The sequence below is a fragment of the Fistularia commersonii genome, chromosome 8, assembly GCF_037954325.1.
Source record: "Fistularia commersonii isolate RoL2024-O1a breed Wild chromosome 8, RoL_Fcom_v1.0, whole genome shotgun sequence".
Lineage (NCBI taxonomy): Eukaryota > Metazoa > Chordata > Actinopteri > Syngnathiformes > Fistulariidae > Fistularia > Fistularia commersonii.
In genome coordinates this window covers 8,461,863-8,488,603 of record NC_141291.1, presented here as the reverse complement: position 1 = coordinate 8,488,603, position 26,741 = coordinate 8,461,863, and the positions used below count along the sequence as shown (strand labels likewise).

Here is a 26,741-nt window from a genome sequence, read left to right as displayed (position 1 = left end):
CTCCCACTCAACTTGGCCAGAAAATAAATCGCACAAGGCTCTTGTAAGAGTGTCAAGAAAGCAGGAGAAAGTAGGGGTCATCTTTCTAAAATCAGGTTCTCGGGTTGTTGCCGTCGGACAGGTTTTAGGGCGCCGGGGTCTTGAAAGCCTGGGAGACCTTAGACTTAAATATTAGATTTAAAGGAAGTACTCTGTTCATGTATACTGGTCTCAGTGCTAATGTTCAACCATGAAAAAGGGGTTCTTGAAGAAGACTTTCAAATCTAGAAATTGCAGGATGCACAATCCAACATGGCTTCGGGACGGGGCTGAACATGTATGCCGGCATTTCAGCGCTTCAATATTGAGCATCATATGCTCTTCATAAAGGCGGCCTTTGTAAATTATCCTAAATCTAGAGGAGATCAGGACACACTCCATGAAATATTCAACACCAGCTTTTCTATGAGAATGATATCTCTTATTGTCTTGTCCAGTACTATTATTCTTTAATTTAAAGTGAAATGGCATCGTTGGGATGCAAAGGTGCACGTTGGGCCCATATCCGTTGGACTCATCCCAGCGGTGCAGATGCATAGATGGAGTAAGAGGTTAAAAAAAGGGTCAGGGGAACTGAGATCTTAATATCCTGTGATGAGATGTCTCTGGTCTTTGACGGATGCTCGGGCTTCCTGTGCCCGCTGCTTTGCTGAAACATGAACGCCTCTTTACTTTTGACTCTACCTCCGTGTCTCGACTGATTTCTCCATCCATCTTGTAGCCTGTTTGCAAGCCTCGTCCTCAAAAAACAAAAAAAAAACGCTCATCCTCTCCTCACCTCTTAGTGTCGTGTTGCCAGGCTGCGATTAGCAGAGCAGCACGTCAGATGCTCCTCCGTCTATTATGCTAATACAAATGTGCCGCCGTTTTTATACACACTTTGCCCTTTGATCGTTTTACACAGGTTTGGTTGCTACCAGTGTGAACCATTGGAGATGGAGCTTTTAGCAGATATCACACAATGCATCATTTTCATATGCTTCTATTTGTTATTTTAAAATGATGCTGCTGTGTCCCCTTGTTTGGACAGCGTCTGGCCACAGACGGCAAATATGTCGGTGTCAGTGCCTTTTTGTTTGTTTTCCCTGGAGAGTCAGTGAATGTTGATTATTGCACCGAGTATGTAAGGGCACAGGCCGAGCAGGAGAGCAGGATATTTGATTTGAATTCTCATCGAAATCTTCTCTTCGTGGCAGCTGGACTTGAATTTCTTCACTTGAAGACGTTTCACCCCTCATCCCAGAGGCTTCTTCACTTCAAATAGGTGGAAAGTTTCACAATTTAAGCGCCAGGGTTTCTGGCGGGTCTAGGTTATGGTGGCTTGTTATGTAAATTTAAGAGTTGATCGGCAGAAACTAGGTCTCGGGGGTTTTTATGCTAATGCGGGTGTCATTCTTTAGGGACAAAGGTGTAATTTTTGTGGGGTTACCTGGATTGGAATGTGAAAAGTTAAAGCCCGAGCGAGACATAAACTGAGGCGTATGTGGAAGATACTGGGGGTTGGTTCTGGTGTTGCATCTTTCCTGGTTATTTGGAGGGTGCAGATGGGCCTGATCCATGTGTGCAAATCCATCTTGGTATTGATCCCAGTTCGGCGTTATAGGTTTGTGAAAGGTTGTGTCTGAAGCCCCCTCTTCTGTTCAGAGATGGTTTTTCTGTTTTGACAAAGATGGCTTCTTTGACTCCTCTCTCGAACCGTCTCTGTCCAGAATACAGACATTGCTGTCTTCAAAAGAATGGCCCTTCTCCTTCAGGTCTAGGTGGATTGTGGAGTCTTGTCCTGAAGTTATGGCTCTCCTGTGTTGCGCCAACGTGACAAGAAAATTTTGTTAAGAATTCACATGACCTGGATGACTGAGAACTTCCACATTGATATTTGATTTGACATCACGTATTGTTTTGTGGTCCGACGATCAGCAGATACGATTATGCATTGGAAGTTTGCTCCGGTTTGACGGAAAAGAAGGAGACATCTCCCAAAATGTTGCGTATCGAGGCACCCTGGGCTTCTCAAGCAGGCAGAGGGAGTAGTAGGGTTTTAATATCGCAATCGTATCCTTTTTTTTTTTCTTCCTCCTGAATCACCATTTCACCGTCTGGCTCGAAACGTCCGACGCCTCAAGGCGACCGGGAGACCGATTTCCCTCGGAGGAGGCGAAAGAGATGGAAATCAGATTTCATTTGAAGCTGAATATGTCAAATAGCCTTTGTACCTGTCTGCTCTGCAGGTGAGCCAAGGGAATGTCCCCGGTGTGGAAAGTGCCTCCCTGGCAATGGACACAGAAGAAGGCGTGGAGGTGGTGTGGAATGAGGTGCTGTTTTCCGATAAGAAGGTCTTCAAAGCACAGGAGGTACAGTTATCTCTTATTACGGAATAAGAACAGCATTTTAATGCTATTTTTCCTGTGTCGCCATTGGTCGGTTCGATCGGCTGAACTCTGCGTTGAGGATTTCAACCGCAGCGGCCAAAAGTATCTCCAGATAGTTTAGAGGGAAATTTTCTGACCTCAGGAAGAAGAAGGAGAGATCGAGACATCCGGGGAATTCCCTGCTCCGTGGTTGATTTCTGAATTCTCTTAACCCAAACACCCGTTTAACTAAAGATCTAGATTTCAGTTCAAAACAACAACTTTAACCGACCAATTTTTTAGTCACTGGATCATTTTTTGCCCGTTATCTAGTACTACAGTCAGTCTGACGGACTTCCTTTGGCTGCGATTCCCATATAGGAGAAGATCAAGGAGATGTTTGAGAACCTGATGCAGGTTGAGCACCCCAACATCGTCAAGTTCCACAAATACTGGCTGGATATGAAGGAAAGCCAGGCTCGGGTATGGCCCTTGATCCTCGCCGGACTTTTTATTTTTAATTTTTTTTGTTTTATAAGTCGCGATTCTCTCGTGTTTACATCTTCTCGTTTCCTTCTCCCTCCTGGATGCCAGGTCATCTTCATCACAGAGTACATGTCATCAGGGAGCCTCAAACAGTTCCTGAAGAAAACCAAGAAGAATCACAAGACCATGAATGTGAAGGTCGGGGGTTTCAGCTTTGAATTTGTTTTTAGTTCCTCTCCCCCTGTGTTGGCACAGTGTACTGCAGTCTTTGCAAATCATATTTTCAGCAGGATTACAGGTTACGTAACAAGGCATCGCGGCGGCTCAGACTCCTCACACAGTATATCTGATCACTGCCAGGTTGCGGGTATGAGATCTTGCAGTTTGCCAATTGTCCTTGTCTATTTACCGATCCTCGAGGGCCGCCGCTGCATGCTCTTTAGCAAAACACGTATTGACTTTGATTAAAGGGAGGATGTCAGTCCGACACGTAGCGGGTTATTATTCCGAAAGCATCGCCCAAATGATCTCTGTCGCTACGATGCGTTTTATTTCAGGCCTGGAAGAGGTGGTGCACCCAGATTCTCTCTGCTCTGAGGTACACATGACATTTCCCGCAGGGGTTCAGCCCCATGTGTCGTTACCGCCGAGCCAACACTGAGGGGAATATCTTGCTCTGTTTCACCGGCAGCTACCTGCACTCTTGCGACCCGCCGATAATCCACGGCAACCTGACGTGCGACACCATCTTCATCCAGCACAATGGGCTGATCAAGATTGGCTCAGGTCTGCTCCCGGCAGGGCTCTCTGTGTTACTACAAGCAGGCCGGCGTTCCGCACACTCACTGTGGAGCTCTGGATTTACTCATTCAATCTTTGCAGTTTCACAGGACAGACAAAACAAGTCACAGTTGTGCTTAATTTTCTTTTTCCCACAGTATGGCATCGGCTTTTTGTTAATGGTAAGGAACGGATAATTTCGTCGGAGATTTGCTTCTCGTCTGTGCTTTTCCTTTAGTTTGACGCTCATTCATCGGTGTTGTCTGTCTTCAGTGTTCCCAGATGCGAGCGTCCAGGGAAAAGGGAGGCAACATCGTGACGAGCAGCGAAACCTTCACTTTTTTGCCCCGGAGTATGGAGGTGAATTGTTTTATGTGTTTATTTGGTATACAATTCCTTTTCCGTGAACGGTTCTCCCATGTACCTTACTTTCATACCAGACATTCATTCCACTGTAGTGTTACGACTGTTTTTGCCCGTTTTCCCCTGAGTGCAAACCATAGATGCAGATCCAGAGTTTCTGCTACACATGTACAACAGCTGTAGACCTTGTGTTCCATTTAGGTCCCTGCAGGTCCCTGCAGGTCCATGCAGGTCCCTGTGGGTCCATACAGAGCTGGGACACAGTTGCCATTTTGACAGCAAAATCACTATCACCTTCACTTTGGCTGCAGACACACATAAACACGAAACCAAATAGACTAGTTTTCACCCACTCTGGAAGGCACTATACACACACACACAAACACGGTAACCATAACAACAACAGGATTCAACATGTATGTTTTTCTTCTTTATTCATTAGCGGCTGTTCTACCGCCTCTCGCTTGTTCAGCTGCCACAAGTGGAAAGGATGTTGTCCAGTGCAAACAGCACACGCCGACATTATTGTTTCGCCTTTCCATGGCCTTTTGTGAATAGAATAAATAAGTTAATAGCCTAGCATGAATGCTGTTGATATGACAGGAATCCTAAAATGCTCTGCTTGCGTTGAACTGAACAGACGATCCAGCTGGGTCGCACATTTGAATAATGGTTCCTTAAAAAAACAGGCGCTGAATCGTTCATCTCAGTAAATACTGCCCGTCATCAGATTCCCTCTCTCCTTGCCTCTCCTCCTCAACCTCCTCACATCGGCACTAGAGATGGCGGCATGCAAAGGAGGGGAGGATCATGACACTGCTATGAGATGTTTGCGGCAAACATCAGGTGCTCGATATAACAAATTCAACTCCTCAAATGACCTTGGACTGCTCTTAGCCCATGTTGACACGCAAAATATTCCTCTGGAGAGCTTCACCATGAGCTGAGCCCGCACCAAGTCATTGTGACAACTGTTTGCCGCGCGGTAAAACTAACCGGCCGCAGAACTCGGACTAATCCTTGAAGACCAACAATCGGTGACGTGGACTTTGTTGGATCAGTAAAAGACGGTTGATTATCATGTAATGAGGAACACGTTGTGTAGCAGATGTTCCTGGAACATCTAATAAGTTTTTTTTGTGAGCTGAATTGTCCCTCTAAGATCTTCTATTTCTTTTTATAGCTGGCGAAGATGATTATGCCATAGACATTTTCTCCTTTGGCATCTGTGCTTTAGAGGTGAGAGACAGATTTTACCGTCTCGGACGGTTTGGCGTGTTTCAGGCGTGTTAACGGACAGTTTGTGTGCCTCTAGATGGCGGTGCTGGAGATCCAGGCCAATGGAGATACAGCCGTGTCCAAGGAGGCCATTGTCAATGCGGGTCAATCTCTGGAGGACCCTCTCATGAGGGTGAGTCTCAGAAACACTTCCCATCATATATACATATATAACATGGCAACCATCCCTGCTTTTTATTCATACCATTTTCTCCGGATGTTGCAAAACATCTTTTGGACTCTCATCAAGAACATGCTGAAGATGCTCAGTAAAGTTTTTGCCCTCGGTATTGAACCCTGGTTTCATGGTCCGAGTGATTCTTCATCTTTTGCATCCACAGGAGTTCACCCAGTCTTGTTTGAGACACGATGCCAAGCTCCGTCCCACCGCTCACGACCTGCTGTTCCACAGAGTGCTATTTGAGGTTCACTCCCTCAAACTACTGGCCGCCCACTGCCTCATCAACAACCAGTGTGAGTTCCTCAGCACAGCACACAAGACCGTCCCGATTCTTCCTGAATCTAATTTTACAACAGTGTGAAGAGTGTTTAGAGCACATTCTGTAAAAACCATAACTGAATGTAATACAGCTTTCCTCTGTTTTCATATTGCAAAAGTCACAGTTAATCATGAACACATTGAAAATGCAACGTCCTCTGTCCTCTCTCCTTCCATCCATAAACCTATGGTCTTGCAGAGAAATGTATTTATGCACCTGACGTTTTCAGTTAAAACTTTTTTTAGTTATATCACTAATATTGACACTATAGTTCATCCATAATACTAAAGTGTTTACTTCCTGTTGTGGAATATACTGAGCAGAAGCTCGATCTCGTCTACAATAGTTATCAGGTCATTTAATCACAGCTTCACCCATGTTGCATTTACAGATTTGCTCCCAGAGAACTGTGTCGAGGAGAAAACCAAGTCCTTTGACCCCAACGCCATCATGGCAGAGATTATACACGACGACAGACAAGGAGTTCAGCTCAAGTAGAGTCCGCTCCCTCGTATTGTTGTCTGCCTGTGAACGTCTTGTGAAATGTCAATCGCAAAACATCTTTTTTTTTTTTGTGTCTCCCAGATATTCCCATGTGTCTCCTTTGGAACTTGACAAATTTCTGGAGGACGTAAAGTAAGCAGAGCTGCAAATCCATGCAAAGCTGTTACTATGTTCTGGCACGAGAGCTCACCGGATCCTCTTCCTTGCAGGAATGGGATTTACCCCTTGATGAACTTCGCCTCGTCTCGGCCTCACCCCGTCCCGCGTGCCCTCTCCTTGTCTCAGGAGCAGGTTGAGACAGTCAAGACCCCGACGCCGGAACCCCAGGAGACAGAGACAAGGAAGGTTGGCCTTCTAGACATTTCCATAGCATTGAAGAGCGTAGGATCTTTCAGGTCGGGGCGGTTGAGGTTCGGTTGGCGGTTCAATTTCCGTCTCGAAATGTCGCTGTGCAAATGTCACTTGCTCCAGATGGTCTGGTTAGCACATGGCTTGCACCACGTGTTAATGGAAAGAGCTTTGAAACCGCAAGGTGGGAAAGCGCTGTATAATTTACCACAATTTACCATCGTGTAAACCACTGCAGAGGGATAAGAAATATTTTCTAAAAGTGTGTATTATCTTTAGATGTTTTGATGTTTGGGTGGCCGCAACATTTAACAGACCCCAAACACTTTATTACCCGTGACAGTTTTGGTCTCTTGCTTTCCTAGGTTCTCCAGATACAGTGTAGTGTGGATTCAAATGAAGAAGGGACCAAAACTCATGTGAGTCACATGGTAACACAGGTACATTCAGCACAAACTCCCGGTTTGGGCTTTATGTGAGATTGTAGATTGCTTGTTTCTCCTCTAAATGTTTTGGAAACTATACAGTTAAAATGCACGTTGTAGGACTTAAACTGGATTTTTTATCTCCCTTCAGCTCTCTTTATTTCTGAAGATGGATGATAAACTTAATCGGCAACTCAGCTGTGACATCCTCCCGAGTAAGTTTTGTTGTGTTTTGGTGACAGACCCATACCAGGCATTCGCTAAAAAGCTAAACATTAGTTCGAAAACTATGGGTTCTTGGAAATGAAAGAAGTCATGTTACAGATAATATAAAAAGACCAATCCGATCTTGAAATTTTTCATTGTGGGTTTTAATAACTGAAATCTTTGGCGTGCATCTCCCAGCTGACACCTCCAAAGACCTTGCCAGCGAACTCGTTCACTACGCTTTCATAAATGAGGTAAATTCAAACCCTTCCCTGATCTCGGCTCGTTTTCGAGCTGCAAAAACAAAATGTTTTTACCAGCTATCGTTTATTTTGGACCGAATGTTTGTTGTTACGTAGGAGGACATTGAGAAGGTGGCGGGGTCGCTGGAGGAGGCCATCAACCGACACCGGGTCCGAACACTCACCTCCGGGAGCACGCAGTGAGGACAGGTGGTGGCAGTGGCCGGCCCGGGAAGGAACGCCAGGGGGCTTCGACCACACAGATTCAAAGGGAGAGCGCAACATCCGGGGTCACACAGCCAGAGATAGGAGCCGACCCCGGCTCGGGTTACGCAGGAGACCAGCACAGAGGGATGTTCAAACCGTCTGAAAGTTACCGAAGAGAGAGGGAGACACACCAGTAGCTGAAAAGAACATGACGTCTCCTCCGGTTGGAGAACCAAATGTATCATGGTTGTGTTCAGCGGTCCTACTAAACAGTGGGAAATTGAAAATCTCCCTCCCTCAAAGGGCTATCATGCCTTAAAAGTATGTTGACAGTTTTTCAAAATTGCCACTATTCACAAAGAATCTTGTTCCCTTGCAAATACAGCAGCTATGTTTTCAAAAGAACGGCTTTATTTCTTGTCAGTGTCATTTGCACTCCAACGTTCGCATTTAGTGCCCGATATTTATTTCACCCTCCCTCCCCCTTTCAGTCAAAAGCATTTAGTCGATTACAATTTGGGGTATTTTATATTCCATCCACCGTGCACTGTTGATATGAATTTACATTTATTTATATCTGTTTTACTGTGAACTATTTAAGCATTGCACACAGCCATTGTTTTGTTTATTTGCTTTATGTCTGTGACCTGCAAAGTAAAGTACCTCTCTGCACTCTTTGGTTGAATTCCCCCTCAGCTTATCATACCATGTCGGATTGTAGTGATGAGCTATGTGATGATGCCTCACTCTTAGCCTGTAGTGCTCTTAAGGGTTTTCCCTGTAAAAAGTGTGAAAGCCAAAGACCGGAAAAGTGCCTGAGGTGGCAAATATTCTTTGGGCAAAATCAAATAGGACGGAATCACACCCGAGCTAGCTGATCCAGAAGGTTTTCAAAGTCTGAGCGTGGGCCTCCCCTCGGACCAAACTTGGAAAACATCCCCTCCCTTTTTACATCATTTTGTTTTTGTCAACTCTACAAGTCTTTACACAGAGTCAAGCCCTGTTAGACAATGGCGATTCCCAAGTTCAGGGCAAGTCATCATGATGACGGCAGGTGTTTGAAATGTCCTTTTTTTTTTCGTTTTTAACATTTCAAAAATAATCTCAACCATTAATGTTGAAAAGAAAAAAAAAAAAAAGGAAATATTTTTAGTCACAAAGAGTAATTTGTGGTTGGTATTAAAGTCCAAACAAGGTTCAACTCTGAAGTCACATTTTTGACTAGTGCCGATCTGGATCTGATCCCCGCATTCGAGGACATCCATCCATTCAACCCTATTTATTGATCATAGCTGAGATGCGTTTTTCTTTCCATCCAGAACACAAAGTTTTTTGTTTTTTTTTAACCAAGTTACACATGATAAGGGTGACACATTATTTATGTCTAATCACTCGTGTGACACTTGTAGTGATATATAAGCAATATTTCACTTCCTGTAAGTGGCGGGGTGGCCTTGGAAGGCCTGCTGCACACATTGAAAACCTTCTGAGCCAAATGGAAAACAACTCACGCTAACTCCCGAGGAATAAAAAGGGTTGCTTGGAAGACAAGGATGTAGTTCCCATTTCAATCTGAATGTAACTATTGGCTGCAGCTCCAGATGGCATGCATTCAGTTTTCAACTGCAGCCACAGTGTATTGGATGTATGGCTGATAATGGCCTTCGCCTCAGCCCACGCTAGTTTTGGTTTAAAAATACAGAAAGAGAATATGACAATAATTTTGTAATGTCCGCCCATATTTAATGGGGGAAAAGTTTTGATTTTAGATTTTAACATATCCATAATAAATGCCATATTTCCAGTGCTTGTTACCGCTCTACTCTTTGCGCTGTATTTGTCAAAAAAAGAATCAAAGGACATTTCTAAACGCAAACAATAAATGTCATTTGTCGAAATTGTTTCTAGAAGTCGCCTGGCAGCCAGATGAATTTGCTTAGCTCATGTTTCATTTCACTCTCTGGTCTGCGTTTTGTCCAGCGCTGGTCCAGGCTAGTCAAGTGGACTATAAAGAAAAAAATCTACCCGTGTCCTTGGAATATTTTAGATTTGGTATTTTTTGTAATCTCTGTAGCCCAAATACTTCTGTGAATACTCTTATGATACTGCTGTTGTTCATAAACCCTGCAGAGTCTCCAAGGCTGCAGGGTGTCATCTTTCAAAGGTGAAACATTTGTATAAATCCACACTAGTTGTAAGTCAAAAAACCAAATTGACTTTTAAACAGATTGTGCTGCAGTTGACACAAACTTGGAAAGGACTCTTCTTTGGGTACATTTTTTTCTTTGTAACTTCTGACTTCAAAAAAGAATTACAAATGCTCCGATCAGCCTTTAGCAGTATACGCTTTGTTCGGCCGAACCCATTAGTTATTGCTTCATTTGTTTCTTGGGGTCTGTGCAGTCTTGGTTTCCTAACAGTTACACCTCTGTACAGTAATTGCTTACAAATAATTACTTACTATATACAGTTTGTGTCACGCCTTCTTATCAATTTATGTCTGATAATGGGAGCCCTGAATTTTCCTGAATGACGTTCACATCCTGATGGCTGCGATGTAAATACTTCTTTGTGGCTATGGAAGGGGTTTACACTGAATAAAATTTCAATACAAAGCGGTGCCACTCTTGCTCTTATTTGATATGCTAATCTGCATGAACGTAAGAGCCTGAAACCCTCCTCAACTTTGCATTCTGCCTTTGTCATTCACAGTTCATTTTCAGAGGGGACCCGATCAGTATAGAGAATGTAGAACATTGCAAATATGGAGAAAAAAAATAATCATATCAATCATACCTGTCAGATGGACTTTTTCTGTGAATCTGTTGGATAAAACTTGCCTTTGGACGTGTTAAGCATTTGTTAAATATTGTAGCTACTGCAATTAAATAAATGGCAATAAATGATCTGTGAAAGTTGGTTATGTCTGTAAATATTAGGATTTCCACTCCAAGAGAGTTCCCCCACTTCATTATCATCATCTAAAGAAGCCACGCTGAGAATGTTTTCAAGAAATCTGTGTAAAAAGTATCACTATACCAGGATCATAACAGTTACGATAGAATTGAATTGTCTCATGCTTTCAATACTGAGCACAAGTTGTGTAGTGCCCCAAGATCCTTATTTCCAGCTCTGTGAGATGGTCGGTGTGCTAAGAAAAACAGTATATACAATAAAATAGTAGAACAGTATATGATCCAAGTCTGATGTAGAATTATGGCTCAGGTGTATGGAGTATAATTTTATAGTTCATTTTTATTTCTAATTCTGCCTTTTTCTTTTTATTATTTATTACTGTTATTTTTTTCTGTAACTCTGGCACAACAATTTCGCTTCGGAATTAATAAAATTGTTCTTATCTTATCTTATAAATATTAATCTTAATCTGACACGACAGTATTGTGAGGTGAATATATATGTATATATATATATATATATATATATAGCTACCTTAAAAAATAGCGTCATAATATTTCTCTCATATACAACAAGCTTAATGTTGACTAGATGTTAACATAATTTTAAAATTGGCATAGAAGCCTGGTTTAGCAGGCCAGTTTGCAGGCCTATGTAGCACGGTAACAACATGCAAGCAAAAAAGACATATCAAGCTTTACGCACACAAAACCAATATATCAGACCCGAATCCACAGTATGGTCTATTAATGGATGGTATCGTTCGGCTTTATAATAGACTCAAAATCGTGTGGTGTGCGCAAATTGATTTGATTTATTCTTTTTCGGCGCGTCATATAATGCATAGATGGATGGAAAAGAACAACGGACGTGCCTGCAGGGTTTGCGAGGTTACCGCCAACCATCGTGATGTTTTTTGCCTATCGCGATATTTTTGATTGAAAGTGCGTAGATCTCGCGAGGGTTCGTTTGTGCGGGCCTGTCCGAGAAGGTGTGCTTCATGGCGGTTACGGAGACTGCGGTAAATATATATTTCTTTCGCTAAAGCGAGATCTTGCAAATCTTTCGGCAAGAGTGTTACCAGGACATCGCAATATGCGTTTGCGTTTACCGCCACGAGGTCCCGGTAAACGGACGGTTAATGTGTTGCGGGGAAAAGCAAGCTTTCTATACGCCCCGCAGAGTGACCAGTTCGACGCTGTAGCTAACGAAAGCTAGCAAGACGATGCTAGAATAAAGCTAGTGTTACGCGCAACCTGGGCCTAGTTACACATCAAGGACGTTTCCCCTAATATTGCCTTTAGGGGCGTTGGAGCTCGACTAAGTTTTTTTCTAATCAATGCTCCAAGCCATTTGAGGTTTACTCATTCGGTAAAGTTTTAGTCTTCGCCTGGTAATGCTTCGTGATCCAACCGTGGCAGTGGTCCTTTAGCATTCATGTGTGCTAAGCTAACAGTAGCCGATTATTCATCGGAAGAAGGCAGACTGGCCTGTTTGTAGGTTGCACTGTGAAACACTGCCTGATTATCTTATTGTTAGTCTGAAGGCATTTTTTATTTTCCCTAGAATTTGTTGAATTGTTAAAGCTTCCCCACCAGTCATCTTCCCCTTGGGGGCTTTCCTGCCTCAATCTGGTGGACCCAGCGATTAGCAGGTTGCGTAGGTAAGGAGTTCGTCCGGTCTCGCCTGGCTGAAGCCCGGGTGTTTGTGCTTTCAATATGCTAGCCTCTTTAACAATTACAACCTGTGATTAGTGGAATGAAATGAAGTTTGACTTCAAAGAGTGGAGTTATCTTCTACGGTGATGACTCGTGTGAATATAGTCTATCGGTTATAACTATATACTTCAAAGTCCGTGTTGCGGTTATTACATTCATTTTTTTTTTTTTGCTGTCTTCAGGGAGGTGAAGCTCTGACGATGGAGAATGGACAGGGCACAGGCTCGAAGCTTGGCCTGCCACCACTCACCCCCGAACAACAGGAGGCACTTCAGAGGGTAGGAGGGAAGCCCTTTGCATACAGTTTCTCTCTAACATCTCAGACATCCCAAATGAATATGTTTCTGTAACATATGGGTGATTAAACGTATTGTTTCAAGTCGCAAGTGTAATTTTTTGCTCCGTCAGTTTCCAAGCATCCCTTTCATTGTGACACCCTCGCCCAGACGATCTAGCCCGGGGTGATAGTTATTGGTAGGTTGCATCTTGGTAGCTTGTGTGGCCCAGGGATACCTCCTCTTGATCCACAGCTATCTTGATGCCTTGAAATGGCTTTCAAAAACATTTAAATTCCCATACGTTCTTTGAATACCATCATATCCAGGGTTAACAATATGCTAGTTATGCTAAACTGAAATAAGAATGGGGTTCTTCTACATTCTGAAAGCTCACAGTTAATTTGACATAAGTCGAATTCCGCCTTATAAAACCAATTCTATTGCTTAATTATATACATGCATGGATTTCTCCATCACACTAGAGACAAATTCATATGTGTTCAAGTTGAGTTAAAGTCAGGATCCTAAAAAAAATAATTTTCACAATTTTTTTCTCTAAGTGATCAGAGAGATGGTGATCAGAGAGATACAGCAATTCCATGTTAGTCGTACTAATTTGTTCCATAGTGAAATGGAAATGGCCTTTTAAGAGGTCTCTCTTCATATTCACATAATTTGGTCAACACTTAAGCTGTTGTAAATCAAGTGATAGACTGCAATGATCATAGTTTTATTGCAGTTATACTACGTCAAAAAGTCAATTTCTCACATAATCAAATTTTTTTGTGGTACAATAATGGATCTTAATGTACCTGTAAACTATCCTTGAGAAAACTTATAATATTGCAATTGTGTTACTTTCGAATGAGGAAATGAATAGAGTTCTCTCCCTTTTTAAGGCAAAGAAGTATGCCATGGAACAAAGCATTAAGAGTGTGTTGGTGAAGCAGACCATTGCCCATCAGCAACAACAGCTCACCAACTTGCAGGTGAGATGTTCACCATTTATCAGTGCTCCACCAGGAAAATGTGTTTAATGCTCTCCTTGGCTTTGAATCTGGAGTTTTAGATTGAATATCTGTAGTGATTCAGGACGCCTCTCGTTTCAGTAATCCTCTTATTTTTTTGTAAAAAAATCAATAAAGTTCTTATTCCCTTCTTTCCCGTGCTGTGGCAAAGAAAAGACCACATGTGTAGAACACATGCCCTTGCTTTGCCTCTGCTCTTTTTCAGGTGGGGAAGATCATCATGAAGGCATTGGTTATAATGTTAAAAGGGACTTATTTGTGATTATTGTTGTCTGGAGATTTATGATTTAGATATTGGAGGTAACTCCTCAAACTGTATGTTGTTTAGAGGGAGGTTCTGCATATAGTGTTAGCCTGACCACTTTTGTTAATCTATCAAAACAATGACCTTTTTTTGAAAAAGAAAAAAGTCAAAGCTAAGGGATATCTAACCTACTTTTCAGCACTTTTTTCATCTTTACTGTCTTTCAGATGGCAGCAGTGACAATGGGCTTTGGAGATCCTCTCTCACCTTTACAATCGGTCAATAGATTATTAAATTTTTTTCTGTGCGCATTCCCAATGGAAAAGGACTGTTACCCTTCTTGTATTGGTTTCTTTGGCATCAATCCCTGCCTTTTACTCTAAATCAAATAATGCATATTTTGTAAGAAAAATGGCTTTCTAGTGTTAGCGTGCCTGTGACCATGTCCAAAATCCTTTGCGAGCTGAATGACTGTTGTTAATTGTTGAACTGTTTTCTTGAAACACAGTGGGAAAAATAATTTGCCTTAGTTTTTTCTTTTTGTTTCGTTTTTTGTTCTTTTTGAATTAAGATCACCAAAAAGACATCCTTTCTGGGGCTTTTAGAGGAATTTATAAATGGTTTATAGAACAAGAAGTCGCGCCTCTTTGAAAAATATGCATTTGATTAAAAAAAAAAAACTCTTGGCATGGGATAAAAGTGGATAGCAGTCCCTATTAATGGACTACAATGAGAGAACTGGCGGAACATGGATCGTTGTCATTTTCATGATATAATGAATCAGGCTCTTTGTTCTATTTTCTTGGTGAAAGAAGAAAATTTCATGGAGGCGGGCTGATTGAGATACAGCCGTAAAACACAGCACAATTCAGTGTTTTAACCAGCCATCCCCTTAGACTTGAGAAGAAAGTTTGAAATATTTTCATCAAGACTTTGTTTGGATTTCGTATGAACTCCACGATTACTTTTGTTACCTTACTTGCATCCCTGGATTACAGGTCAGTTACTGAAGCCAATATTTGTGAGGGCTGTGCATGTCAATCACTTCAATGTGTTTTCCTCCATATGTCTGTTCAATAGTAACAGAATAGAGGCCATGTAGTAATTTACAAGTGGTGACATCAATATTGTGTAACTCTTATACATGTTAGTACTTCTTTCACAAAGATCTGTCCTTTAATTACTGTATTCCATTATTACTCCATTATCTTCAAATCCCTTAACATTTGAATTGGCCTCTGGCAATTTTTTGGGAAAGCAAACACAATAGAACATAAAGATTTACTATTTGTGTGTGTGAGTGTGTGTGAGTGTGTGTGAGTGTGTGTGAGTGTGTGTGTGTGTGTGTGTGTGTGTGTGTGTGTGTGTGTGTGTGTGTTTTCCTTCATTGTACTGCTTTCTAATGCTTGTGTGTCATTTTTCCTGGTTGGCAGGTGGCAGCTCAGCGGCAACGTGCTCTGGCCATCATGTGTCGTGTATATGTGGGCTCCATTTACTATGAACTGGGAGAGGACACCATCAGACAGGCGTTTGCCCCCTTTGGCCCTATCAAGAGTATTGATATGTCTTGGGACTCAGTAACAATGAAACACAAGGTTAGGTTGTGTTTCACTGCTAGCAAGTGACTAGTCAAACACTAGCAAGAAAGTTGCCTAGTCTTTAAAAATGTGTTTGGTTCTTGGTTTCCATTTCCTTGCAGGGATTTGCTTTTGTGGAATATGACGTACCAGAGGCTGCTCAGCTTGCTCTGGAGCAGATGAATTCAGTCATGTTGGGTGGGCGAAACATTAAGGTGAGTTGAATGGAATCATGTATGCCTAATAATACCTAAATTAATTGTCATGTACTTGAATTTTCCCCAAATTTCCCAATAAGTGTTCAACGTGGAAACATCTATAACGTCATGCAAAGTTAAGTTTCACCTGGTCACCTTTCAGTGGGGCCCTGCTACATAATAGCTCCCATAGTTGCTACATCAATCTACACCCTCAGTCATTTTTAGTGTGAATGTTGTGACCGTAGATGATAATGCAGGGCTACCTCACCTTTGAATTTACCACATCAGCTAGATGCTGCTCTAATGGTAAGTTGGCAAGTTAACATTACATTACCCAGTCAAATGAGATCACTGTATGTAAAATGAATAAACAACACAAATACCAGTGTGCAACACATTCATTTTTCTGTGATTATGATTTCAGCCACTGTTGATTCATCATTTGCATTGATTGTAGCCAAACAAAGACAATAACTGCAATGATTTTAGTGTTCCTCACAACTTGTTAAAACCATTAAACTGCAAGATTCCTTTAAACAAAAGTCTAGTTTGTAAACAGGAATTCAGATGTTATAGCCATTTTTTACCCCCAGCTGTAATTGAATATGTACTGTAGACCTTGACCATTTAAGTAGACCAGGTACAGTGCATTGTGTACACTGGAGGTTCACTAGACCAGGAAGAACAATACACAATATTAAACTAAACACATCAGTATGACACATGTCCAAGGGGCCTCTTATTTATTTTAGTCTTCATTCAAGACATTGCTCACATGTATTTCAAACACACTAATTTGTCTCTCTTGGCTTGTCTGTGTCTTTTGATTTCCAGGTGCGTGTGTGTGTGTGTGTATGTATGTATGTCTGGGTGTGTGTTAAGTGTCCTGTCTGTCAGAGTGCCTGAATGCCTGTCTGCCTGCATTGTGTGTTCTGCTTCCATGATGTTGTCAAGGCTGTTTTAGTGACCAGTTCCAGTAGGATGGCCAGCGGCGCATGGCGTCGCTCTGTTTCCATGGTGTGCTGATGATGGGCTGCGCCTGGTTGGTGTTGCTTGGCCGCCCCATCTGTAGTACAGATCACAGTCCCACCGAGAAGATCGCGTTCTATTGGAAGCTCAGTTCTTTAGTTAAATGGGCGAAGTCTTCAGGCCGCGCAGCCGCGACTGAAGACTTACGAGTTCCGCTTTCGGTTTTGTCACCAGCTCAGTCAGACTGCATCTTCTGTCTAAAACTGTTATCTTTTTTGTTAAAGGATTACAGAAAAAATCTAAATGTTACAGATAAGATAACCTTAAATTTTGTGTGTATATGCAATAACAGTCCAAAGTAAAAGACTAGTCAGAAGTAGAACAAAGTAGCTATATTGCCGGTTAAATCAGAAGTGCTTGTAGTTTGACGTCTGCTGTTTTTGAAATAGTGGTTATCAAACAGCTTTCAATGTATTTTCGCCACCTTTTGGTGGGAGTGCATTTTTACACAATCATTTCCGGGTTCAAATCAACATTATATTCAATGATAGACTTTTATAGGTCAAAGTTGAATTTGTGGAAGTCAGTGCCATCCTTATTTAACACGTTCCTTTCTGATATTAACATCCAGATAACAATTATCTTGGACATTTACCTCTCCTCCAAAAGATATCGAGTCAGACCGCCACCAAGAGACATTGACAAGGCTTAGGCCATGACCTGGATGACTTAGGACCTCCTTGAGACAATTAACTTAAACATTTAGCTGGAAAAAGCTCTATTTATATTAGTATCTAAATTAAGATAATAAAAGAAGTTTTTGTAACAGAAACTGCAGCGGTGTATTAAATTTTATGGACACTGCAGCCATCATCCATCCATCCATCGTCTGCCGCTTATCCTGCACTCAGGGTCGCGGGGGATACTGGAGCTTGGAAAGGACAAATTGCTCTCCTCTCATATTGTAGGAGAAAAGGTTTTTCTTCCCCCTTTGCCTTTATTTTTATGAAAACAGACAGGATCAACGTCCAATGAGAGACAAACGTGACATTAGATGTGTGGTTACTGTGACTGAGCTGGTTGGCTGCCGAGAGTTAGCGGTGCAGGGTTTTAGCGCGCGTTCTCGTTTTTATGATAAATCACGTATTCAGTAGCGATGCTGGTATGATCTGTGCTATAGGTTGGGCGGCCAAGTAACATCGGTCAGGCGCAACCCATCATTGACCAGCTGGCAGAGGAGGCGCGCGCTTTTAATCGGATCTATGTGGCGTCGGTCCACCCTGACCTGTCAGATGATGACATCAAAAGTGTGTTTGAGGCTTTCGGAAGGATCAAGTCCTGTACGTTAGCCAGAGATCCCACCTCAGGACGGCACAGAGGCTTTGGCTTCATTGGTGAGCTGTGGGGACCTCGTTGGCCTGCGCTATGGCGTTTCCTCAGCGCCGCCTTTTAACTCCTATCTCATTCAATTCCAGAGTATGAAAAGCCTCAGTCAGCCCTGGACGCTGTGTCTTCTATGAACCTCTTTGATCTGGGGGGTCAGTACTTAAGGGTGGGCAAAGCCGTGACTCCACCTATGCCCTTACTGACCCCCACAACTCCCGGTGGTCTGCCACCTGCAGCGGCAGTGGCTGCAGCGGCAGCCACTGCTAAGATTACGGCCCAGGCAAGTATGAATCCCTTCCAAAGGGATTTAATGGCCTTCCAGGTAAATATAACCCAGATCTAGCTAGAATTGAAACCAGTACCGATAAAATGGGCCAAGAATTTTGATTGAGGTGACTGGGAGAAGGCCTGTGTTATACACAAAATGAAACCGCCAGTTGCCTTGTCTCGAAGGCATTTTGGGGGAATACTTTGGCCACAACCTAATTTTTCAGCTTATTTGTTCTCACTAGACAGAATTCTTTATAGATAACCAATAGATATGGGACAGAAAAAGAAATCTTCTCGTTAGTGTAAGGAAGCAAAGCTCCTCCCATTCACTAATTTGGTGTGCAAGCCAAGAGTCCTTCCTTGGTACGCACACAGTTCAGAGATGGGTTATTCTTGCAGCGTGACCAGTCAGGGTGAATAACCAGACAGCTGTATTCCTGACAGTTTAAAGGGAATGCAGCTCAAATAAACATCCAGTTAAGGTTTGCTAAGAGTAGTCATTTGATAGTTACTGTAGCTATGCAGTTGACCTTGATTCTTCCCAAGAGGCAAGGTTGACCTCACTTTGTGTCATACTTTGTGATCGTTGACTGTGCTGCCTTGTGCTGTGTTCTGTGTGTTTCCCTTACCTAATGTCTTCGGCCCCCCCTCTCTTAAGGAGGCTGTAGCTGGCGCATCAGTTCTGGGGGCTTTAGCTGCGCCCCAGCTTCTCAGTCAGCAAATGGGAATACCGCAGGCTGTCATGGCTGCCCAAGCACCAGGCGTTATCACAGGTATGAAAGAAAACATTTGGAAGTTGTGTGCCATAACTTTCCTCAAACATCCTAATTCACAACTTCTACATTACAGTATTTGTAGTCCTGCATCTGTGGAATTGTGGTATCTGTGTTGCACTGGTCTTTACTGTAACTTAACTCTTCTTGGAACTTTGCGGAAATACCTACTGTGCATGGTTTAGATGTTCTTAAGAAGTACCATATTTTCCGCACTGTAAGGCGCACCTAAAAGCCTTTTGTTTTCTCAAAAAGCGACAGTGTGCCTGATAATCCAATGCGCCTTATATATCGATCAATATTGGTTATTTATGGCTACCGTAGTCAGGGGGCGTTGCCAAAGTAGTGGCGGTAAAAACATTAAAGGGGAATTCCAGTCCCACACCACTTTTTGTGTGTGTGTATAAAGATCCCAAAATGGAACCTTTCAAGAGATGCTTATGACTCGGAGTTAAAACTCAAGGCGATCAGTCGAGCAGTACAACACGGTAGTAGAGCAGCAGCGAGACAATTCAACATGAATGAATCAATGGTGCGGAAGTGGAGGAAGCGACAAGATGACTTGCGCTGAGAAACGAAGACTAAATAGAGTTTCCAAGGAAACAAAGCAAGATGGCCACAGTTGGAGGACAAACTCCAACAGTGGGTTGTCGAACAGAGAGCAGAAAGTAGAAGCGTCTACTGTCAAATGAAGGCTACACCACTAGCTAGCGACATGAACATCAATGAATTTAGAGGCGATCCTCCTTGGTGCTTTCGTCTTATGAAAAGCTTTGAACTGTGACAAATGGAGTTGGAAAAACATTGTTTTCAACAAAGGCGGCACAAATACCGGTAAGAACTGTCAGTACGTACGGTATCTTATTTTGAATGCACTAACTTTTTCTGGGAGTGAATGGTGTTGTCAGAACGTTGGTTTGTATTCTACTAATGAAGTTTGACTGACCGACTTCCTTATCTGACTGTATTGTTAACATTCCCATTTAGCGCAGCTTCATCTAGTGGATGCATAACGTAACCCCAGCCACTACAGTAGTTTCTATTCTATGCGCCTTATAATTCCGTGCGCTCTATATATGAAAACAGTTTAAAAAAAATTCCATTCATTTAAGGTGCGCATTATAATCTGATGCCCCTTATAGTGCGGAAAATACAGTAGATTTTTTTTTTTTAGCACCTGAACCCACAGCAGCCAGAAGATTGTCTGATTAACTATAAATATTACAACATAGTCGCATATGAAGGTCCATAGCCTTAGAATGTGTGGGGAAGTATTTTCCTTGTGTTCTTTAACTGACTTTAAAAGAAAACAAATCTTTGTCAAAGCACAGTCTTCCTTTCTCCTGCTGGTGTCTCTCCAGTAATACTCTTTGGAATCCAAAGATTCATTTGTAGCCTCATCCATTTGTTTTCCAGTAGTTTTCACAAGGTAACAGAGAGGTATAACTAGCAGATTACTGATATGCAAAAAAATAAGTGACTAGATTTGGAGAACCCTCTCCCTGCTGATGGCCAATGCTTAGAGTTGTTGTAATCACAAGTGGTCTTGTGCATAGACACGCATGCAGTGTTTGAGTCTTTGTGTCTTTCTGGGGTTCCATTTCTGTTCGAAAAACACCTCTCCTGAAGTAGAAGCTTGATGCTTCTACAAAACTATTCTTTGATTTCAGACCGGTCCTGTTTTCTTTGGCTCATCGCTAAATGAACATGTTATGAAAAAGTGATTCATCTTTTAAATGTGTGCTCGGGCATTTATCACCTTTTGTTTTCAATAAAATATTGTTGGTCCAGTTCACTGTGATTGCATAATTTCTTCAAACTTGAGCTCACCAGGAAAGGAAGCTAAATCACTGACATCTTGTCTACCTTCCTCTAAAAGGTGTGACCCCAGTGCGTCCTCCCTTACCAGTGCTTCCCCAGGTTGGTCTTGTGAACCCTGTACTTGCGTCTCCACCAGTCCTGTCCAATCAAGCTGCAGGCTCCAACCAGCAAGAAAAGAAAGAAGAGAAAGAGGAGATGCTTCAGGATGGCACAGGACAGGAGATGCTGAGTGACCAAGAGCACATGAGCATCTCAGGCAGCAGTGCAAGACATATGGTCATGCAGAAGCTGTTAAGAAAATCAGAGGTGAGGTTTTTTTTCCACATACATTTGGGATTGATCAGTCTTCTAGCTTTGTAAATCTGATAACCCACCTCTTTTTGCATCATATTCTCTACAGTCAACCGTTATGGTCCTTCGAAATATGGTTGGACCAGAGGACATTGACGATGACTTGGAAGGAGAGGTAACAGAGGAGTGTGGCAAGTTTGGCTCCGTCAACAGAGTCATCATTTACCAGGAAAAGCAAGGAGAGGAAGACGATGCAGATATCATTGTCAAGATCTTTGTGGAGTTTTCCATGGCTTCGGAGATGAACAAAGCTATCCAGGCCCTTAATGACCGCTGGTTTGGGGGTCGTAAAGTTGTCGCAGAGGTGTACGACCAAGACCGTTTCAACAGCAGTGACCTCTCTGCATGAAGCATCTGAGGGGGTTCACCAGCAGAGCCCCCATCTCCTATTTGTCGCCCAAAACTATGCGGCCACAGTCACTTCAGCTAGAGACACAGGGCCGATCTTTGTAATTATGATTTTATTTCCTTTTTTTTTTTTTTTTTTTACACACTGTTTATTGATGTCGAAGAGCCTCATTGGGGTGATTCATTGAAAATATTTCTGTAATATTTTTGATTTGTGATCTGTGAAGACTCCTTTGGTGCAAGTTTTAAAATTTTGTTATCCAGTGATGTTAAGCAGTTTCATTTTACACTTTAGCTCCATCCTTTTTTCTTTTGTGAGATGGTTAGGACACATACACCCTTTTTTTTCTTTCTACTATTAAAGATTATTGTTTGTCTGCAAATGTCTGATTCAGTTTTCTAATGGATTTGTGATTGAATCTTCTGAAAGTGACACATCAGTTGACAAGTGTACAACTTCGGGAAACTTTGCTGCTGTCCGTGAATCGGAAGTAAGGAGTTTCTTCCAAAGTCAGTGGTTAAACTAATAGTAAATGTACAAATAAACACATTTTCCATAAATGCAAGTGTTCACATGGAATTATGTCAATGCTCAAGGAAATACCATCCAAAACCAGGAGCCACCCTCCCTAGTACATAACAAACATTCTGACAGAAATGTACTTTTTAGGTGCTCTGTTCAGGGGGCCCACAGATCACCTACCTCCATCTAACCCTCTGCATCCTCTTCTCATATCTATTCCATTCATGTCTTGCCCTCCATCCACAAACCTCAGCATGCAACCCAGACCTTCACCTTCACCTTCACTCCTCTGTCTCTAGAATATTATGTGCTGTGTGCATGGACTCATTCCTGATCCCATCCAAAATCGAGTATTCATAAACAACCTCGGTGTCTGATCCATACATTAAGGAATATTGAGATACAACTAATGAATGGAAAAATCCGTGTTCTTTCCGTCAATTAGCCAACGCGGTCGCTAGATGGCACAATAGAGTTACATTGGTGGCCTTAGCAACGAGGAGCAGCAGCGCCGGCTGCTCCGGCTCAAACGAAGCCCAGCCCCCAACGCACCAAGCCGGCCTGAATCCGCGCAACAAGGGGAGGGAAGCGCGACTCATACTCAAGCCTCCTGCCATTGCTCTGGAGGGGGTTTATCTACGCCGATTTTATAGAAAAATCAAAGATAATTTTAGTCTGCCTTAAGGAGATCCGTCGGAATCTCTTTTTTTTCCTTACAGAAGTGACAGAAGCTAACGGCAAATAGGACACAAAGGCGCACAGTGAGCGACTAGCCGATGTTAGCGGACGGTAGCTAGCTTGCTAACAACACAGCCGGCGAGGACCAGCACATCCATGCACTCCCCTGGCTTATCTCCGCCGACTCTCAGCGTGGAATGCGGTAACTACACCGGGGTAGCAGTTTATCCCGTCACACCTGACAAAAGTGTGTATTGGATGTCGCTACGCACGACCGGGCCACTTCAAACATCGGTTATTTACAGTTAGGTGTTTTGGGCTAGCTCTGGTCTGACAAGGATGGTGGCTGTAGCAAAACAAGCTAACGTGATTCCGCCGATACGGAGAAGCGGGTGTAAGGACTGAGCTAGCAGCAGCAGCAGCAGCAGCAGCAGCAGCCGGGGGTCGAGCGGGAGTTCCCCGGCCGGTAATGTAACTGGGCGTCCGGAGAGGGGAAGCTCAACGTCCACACCAGCGGACATATCGCTAACCGGTCGAAGGGATTGTATATATTTTTTGTCTTTAATTGGATTTCGGCCTCCTGTGCGGGATCGTCGTGGGAACGCGATCTTTCGGGAGCCAACTTCCACAACATATCTCCCACGCAGCTGAATTCCCGCTCCCCCCTCTCCGATGCGGAGATTTCAGTAGCGCCGGCGACCCCATCTCCCACGGCGGCCGGACATGCTGAAGTGTATCCCACTGTGGCGCTGCAACCGCCACGTCGAGTCGGTGGACAAGCGGCATTGCAACTTGCAGACGGTCCCCGACGAGGTGTTCCGCTACAGCCGAAGCTTGGAGGAGCTTCTCCTCGATGCCAACCAATTGAAAGAACTACCTAAGGTGTGTAACGTCTGCCCGAGCTATCGATCGCTATCAGCTTTTATTGAAATGTCAACTCTACGTGGAGCCAAGTGGTAGTTCGTGGTTGCAGGAAGTCATCGCACACGTTTGATTCTGCAGATTTGAAAAGCAAAGGTCACTCATGTGACACGATGAGGGGAAATAGCTTGGATTTAAGCTCCCATTAACTCTTATCAGGTTCTCCCACCCCTTCTCATGTTCCTTCTCCTCCTCCCTGTAAATGACTTTTGCAGTTTCACAAGTTAATGTAGCAGCCAACAGAATCACATCGACATTTAGATTCAATTCACAATCCAGGGTGCTCGGGATGTCCAAACTTGTCTGCTCCGGTGTGCAGAAACGATGTTATTGTTTCATGTGCTTTGGCTATGTGAGGAAAGCGTAGTTTGTTGCAAGTCAAAGAGGGGAGCCGGTGGCACTTGTGGTGCAGCCTGTACTATTGGCATTAGTAGCCAGTTGGATTGAATACAGTATAGGAAGGCATGTGTGGAATGAATGGCAACTCTGTCCCCACCCACTCTTTGACTATTTGAAGTATGACAAAAGTTCTCTTTGCTTTGCCAACACATTTATTTTAGGGGAGCAGCACTATTAGTTCTTTCCTTGTGGCTCCGCCGCGCCACCGAATAAAACATTCGCTTTTTCAACGTTCGCCGTTTTATTTAGTTGGAGGCATTGTTCATTATGATGACAAGCTCGTGGCTGTCTTCACTTTTAGCCCTGTGATGAAAGAGACTGGTGGCACAGTCACAGACGAAGGCTGCTATTAAAGCAAGGTCAAAAGATGGTGAATTGCTGGCACTTAATCGCTTGTTATCCTTTTAGGAAATGAAAACAACCGAGCTTTTCTGGTCTTCATTTGGCAGTGGATACACTCGATACTGTAATCACCATCTCAATATTAATTTTCCACATAATCAGTCAGTTTCATACTCCAATTTTAAAAACGCTAAGCCGACAAAGGAAATTCATTCTTTTAGTCTTTTCGAATGGCATCCTTCATTTGTGTTAAATGTCTTTGTCCCTCTGCTCCAGTACTTACTGTACATTGGAGCAAACTTCTCCGCATTAGTTTTATTAGAGTGACACGGACACGAACCCAAGTTTTAGAGTTCTGGTGAGCGAGTGTATCACCAAATAGGTCACCCACACGGCAGAGTGCTGTCTTGGTGAGGCTTTCCTGCACAGAATGTGTTTTGTCCACTTGGTTCAAATCTGCCAAACATTCTCAGCCTACCTGATGCAGAGTCCTTGAAATACCAAATGGCAGATACATCTAAACACTCCGGTGCAGGCAGATAACTGACTCTGTTGGACTACTTTCATGCTGGAGACATTAATTTGGGGTGACAGAATGTTTCATGCGGTAGCAGTGAATATGTAGTGTCCAGGACACGAAGCATCTTGGACTTCTCTGGTCCTCGGAGTCAGCAAGTCTTCAGTCAGGCAGCTGATGAAGAGTGTTATCATAATGATCCCATGTAACAGTAAGGGTCTGAATGCATTTATTCATGTGCACGCCTCTTATGCAGGTTGGACCTCCGGTTCCGGTCTTACTCGTCTTTCTCTTTGTTGGGGATGGGACACAATGTTGAAACCGCACTTCATCAGTATGAGGCTTACTCTTGTAGTGCATCATCAACAGTATGGAATTTTTCCCCATTTCAGTCATTAATAATGTAACAGTTGGTTTTCAAAAGGGGAACTGTTAATACATAGAGGATTTAAGTAGTTATACCCTACGACAGTATTCCACATCTTTCTGTATGGTTGTACCACTGTCATAAGGGGCAGAGAATTGCCATATTGTATTTGACTCTGCAATTCCAATCTCTTCTCTTCTGCCTGGTTAGATGTTGTTTGAAAGCTTTGGACTTGATTTACTATAAATGTTATGCAGATTGTACAATTGATTGGAGCATGCATATTTTATACACCACTATAAATGCCGTATGGCATGGGCGGAAACTATATCACTCACAGGGGACACTTTTGTGACAACTTGTTACTTCTTTAAGACAGGTTTCCAAGTATCATGCATCGCAGTTGCAAGCCTTGAAAACCAGTTAGGCAAGATCATCCTCTGTCTTTTCAATCGCTTAAAAAACATTCTATTATGTAATCAATACAACCAATAAGAAAAAAGTTAAAGGGAGACTGTGTTTGAATTAATTAAATAAACAGATTGATACTATGAAGCAGTATTAATAGCTGCACTGGCAATGGTGACTCTAGAATAGCTCCAGCTGGTAAGGGTTTAACATGGTGAACAGATGGAGATTTAGATATCCTGACGGTTTCTTAAGTTTACTCCAACCCCCCTCGCAACCGGACTAATGTCTATCACATCCTCACCCGTTTCGTTTAGTAAAAAATGAACAAATGTGACATGTTTTTATCTGATTTTTCAAGCAACATCTCACCTATAACACACCGCGGTAGTAAAAATATGAATAAATGTATGAGAATTGAGACTTTTAAGTCGGCAGCTGGTCAAGAATTTACCTCATGTCTGAATGTGCTGGGCTCTTCATAATGAAACATTCTTTCTCATCTCAGGAAACCTAATCTCCATTATCAGTCTTTAAACTGATCTCATATTTTGGCATTAAAGATTATTTTGTAATTATACTGTAAAACACCACAAACACAACAGAGCAGTCAACAACTCTTAACAGATTGCATATGTTCTACTGTGTGCTTAGAGCTCTGTCATGGTATACTTACTTCGGTCACTGACCACTTGCTTATTTTAACACCCTGATCCAATTTTATGTCAAAATGTCCATATGTTGATTAAAAGTGTACTTTGTGTATGGAAAAGGAACTCTTTTCTAGAATGGTCTGACCAACTTGCCCTGCCTCGGAGACCCTGCTGAGGAAGACAGAATTATCTTTTTAGCTGTTTTCCAGTCCCATGACAGGTTACAAAGAAGTCCATTCACCAATCCAAATTTCCCCCTCTCATATTCAGTGTCATGACTCTTTGTATTGCCTGTGTGCTCTGTATATCTGCATACATTTAGAATGC

At 42.7% G+C, this 26,741-nt stretch overlaps 3 protein-coding genes across 30 annotated transcripts in view; all 3 read left to right on the top strand.

The window, feature by feature from the left end:
* Positions 1–10,646, top strand: part of nrbp2b (nuclear receptor binding protein 2b) — a 37,977-nt gene extending 27,331 nt beyond the window's left edge. The window contains exons 2-18 of one of the 2 annotated variants that reach the window (XM_086150937.1): positions 2,268–2,390; positions 2,769–2,870; positions 2,982–3,071; positions 3,431–3,471; positions 3,565–3,659; positions 3,812–3,835; positions 3,927–4,013; positions 5,200–5,255; positions 5,332–5,427; positions 5,636–5,768; positions 6,186–6,288; positions 6,380–6,430; positions 6,508–6,643; positions 7,012–7,065; positions 7,223–7,286; positions 7,477–7,532; positions 7,638–10,646. In XM_086150937.1, coding sequence (XP_086007063.1) covers positions 2,268–2,390; positions 2,769–2,870; positions 2,982–3,071; positions 3,431–3,471; positions 3,565–3,659; positions 3,812–3,835; positions 3,927–4,013; positions 5,200–5,255; positions 5,332–5,427; positions 5,636–5,768; positions 6,186–6,288; positions 6,380–6,430; positions 6,508–6,643; positions 7,012–7,065; positions 7,223–7,286; positions 7,477–7,532; positions 7,638–7,724 — 1,398 coding nt within the window. In that variant the 3' untranslated portion in view covers positions 7,725–10,646. The remainder of the gene's footprint in view (positions 1–2,267; positions 2,391–2,768; positions 2,871–2,981; positions 3,072–3,430; positions 3,472–3,564; positions 3,660–3,811; positions 3,836–3,926; positions 4,014–5,199; positions 5,256–5,331; positions 5,428–5,635; positions 5,769–6,185; positions 6,289–6,379; positions 6,431–6,507; positions 6,644–7,011; positions 7,066–7,222; positions 7,287–7,476; positions 7,533–7,637) is intronic. The other variant, XM_086150938.1, reaches the window with a different exon arrangement.
* Positions 10,647–11,599: 953 nt separating this feature from the next.
* On the top strand, positions 11,600–22,167 carry LOC147231810 (poly(U)-binding-splicing factor PUF60). 6 transcript variants are annotated; one of them, XM_086150935.1, is made up of 12 exons: positions 11,603–11,664; positions 12,210–12,306; positions 12,544–12,639; positions 13,539–13,628; positions 14,139–14,189; positions 15,345–15,506; positions 15,611–15,703; positions 17,838–18,051; positions 18,133–18,323; positions 18,972–19,086; positions 20,966–21,213; positions 21,308–22,167. In XM_086150935.1, the coding sequence occupies exons 3-12, from the start codon at positions 12,562–12,564 to the stop codon at positions 21,605–21,607; spliced, it is 1,542 nt and encodes a 513-aa protein (XP_086007061.1). In that variant the 5' UTR covers positions 11,603–11,664; positions 12,210–12,306; positions 12,544–12,561; the 3' UTR covers positions 21,608–22,167. The 6 variants fall into 6 exon arrangements, with proteins under 6 accessions (XP_086007059.1, XP_086007057.1, XP_086007061.1 ...); XM_086150932.1 differs by having other exon boundaries at positions 18,133–18,365; XM_086150933.1 differs by lacking the exon at positions 12,210–12,306 and having other exon boundaries at positions 11,600–11,664.
* A 509-nt stretch (positions 22,168–22,676) lies between these two features.
* Positions 22,677–26,741, top strand: part of scrib (scribble planar cell polarity protein) — a 62,957-nt gene continuing 58,892 nt past the window's right edge. For all 22 annotated transcript variants that reach the window (XM_086150908.1, XM_086150912.1, XM_086150927.1 and 19 more), the window contains exon 1: positions 22,677–23,689. In XM_086150908.1, the coding sequence (XP_086007034.1) occupies positions 23,531–23,689 (159 nt within the window). In that variant the 5' untranslated portion in view covers positions 22,677–23,530. The remainder of the gene's footprint in view (positions 23,690–26,741) is intronic.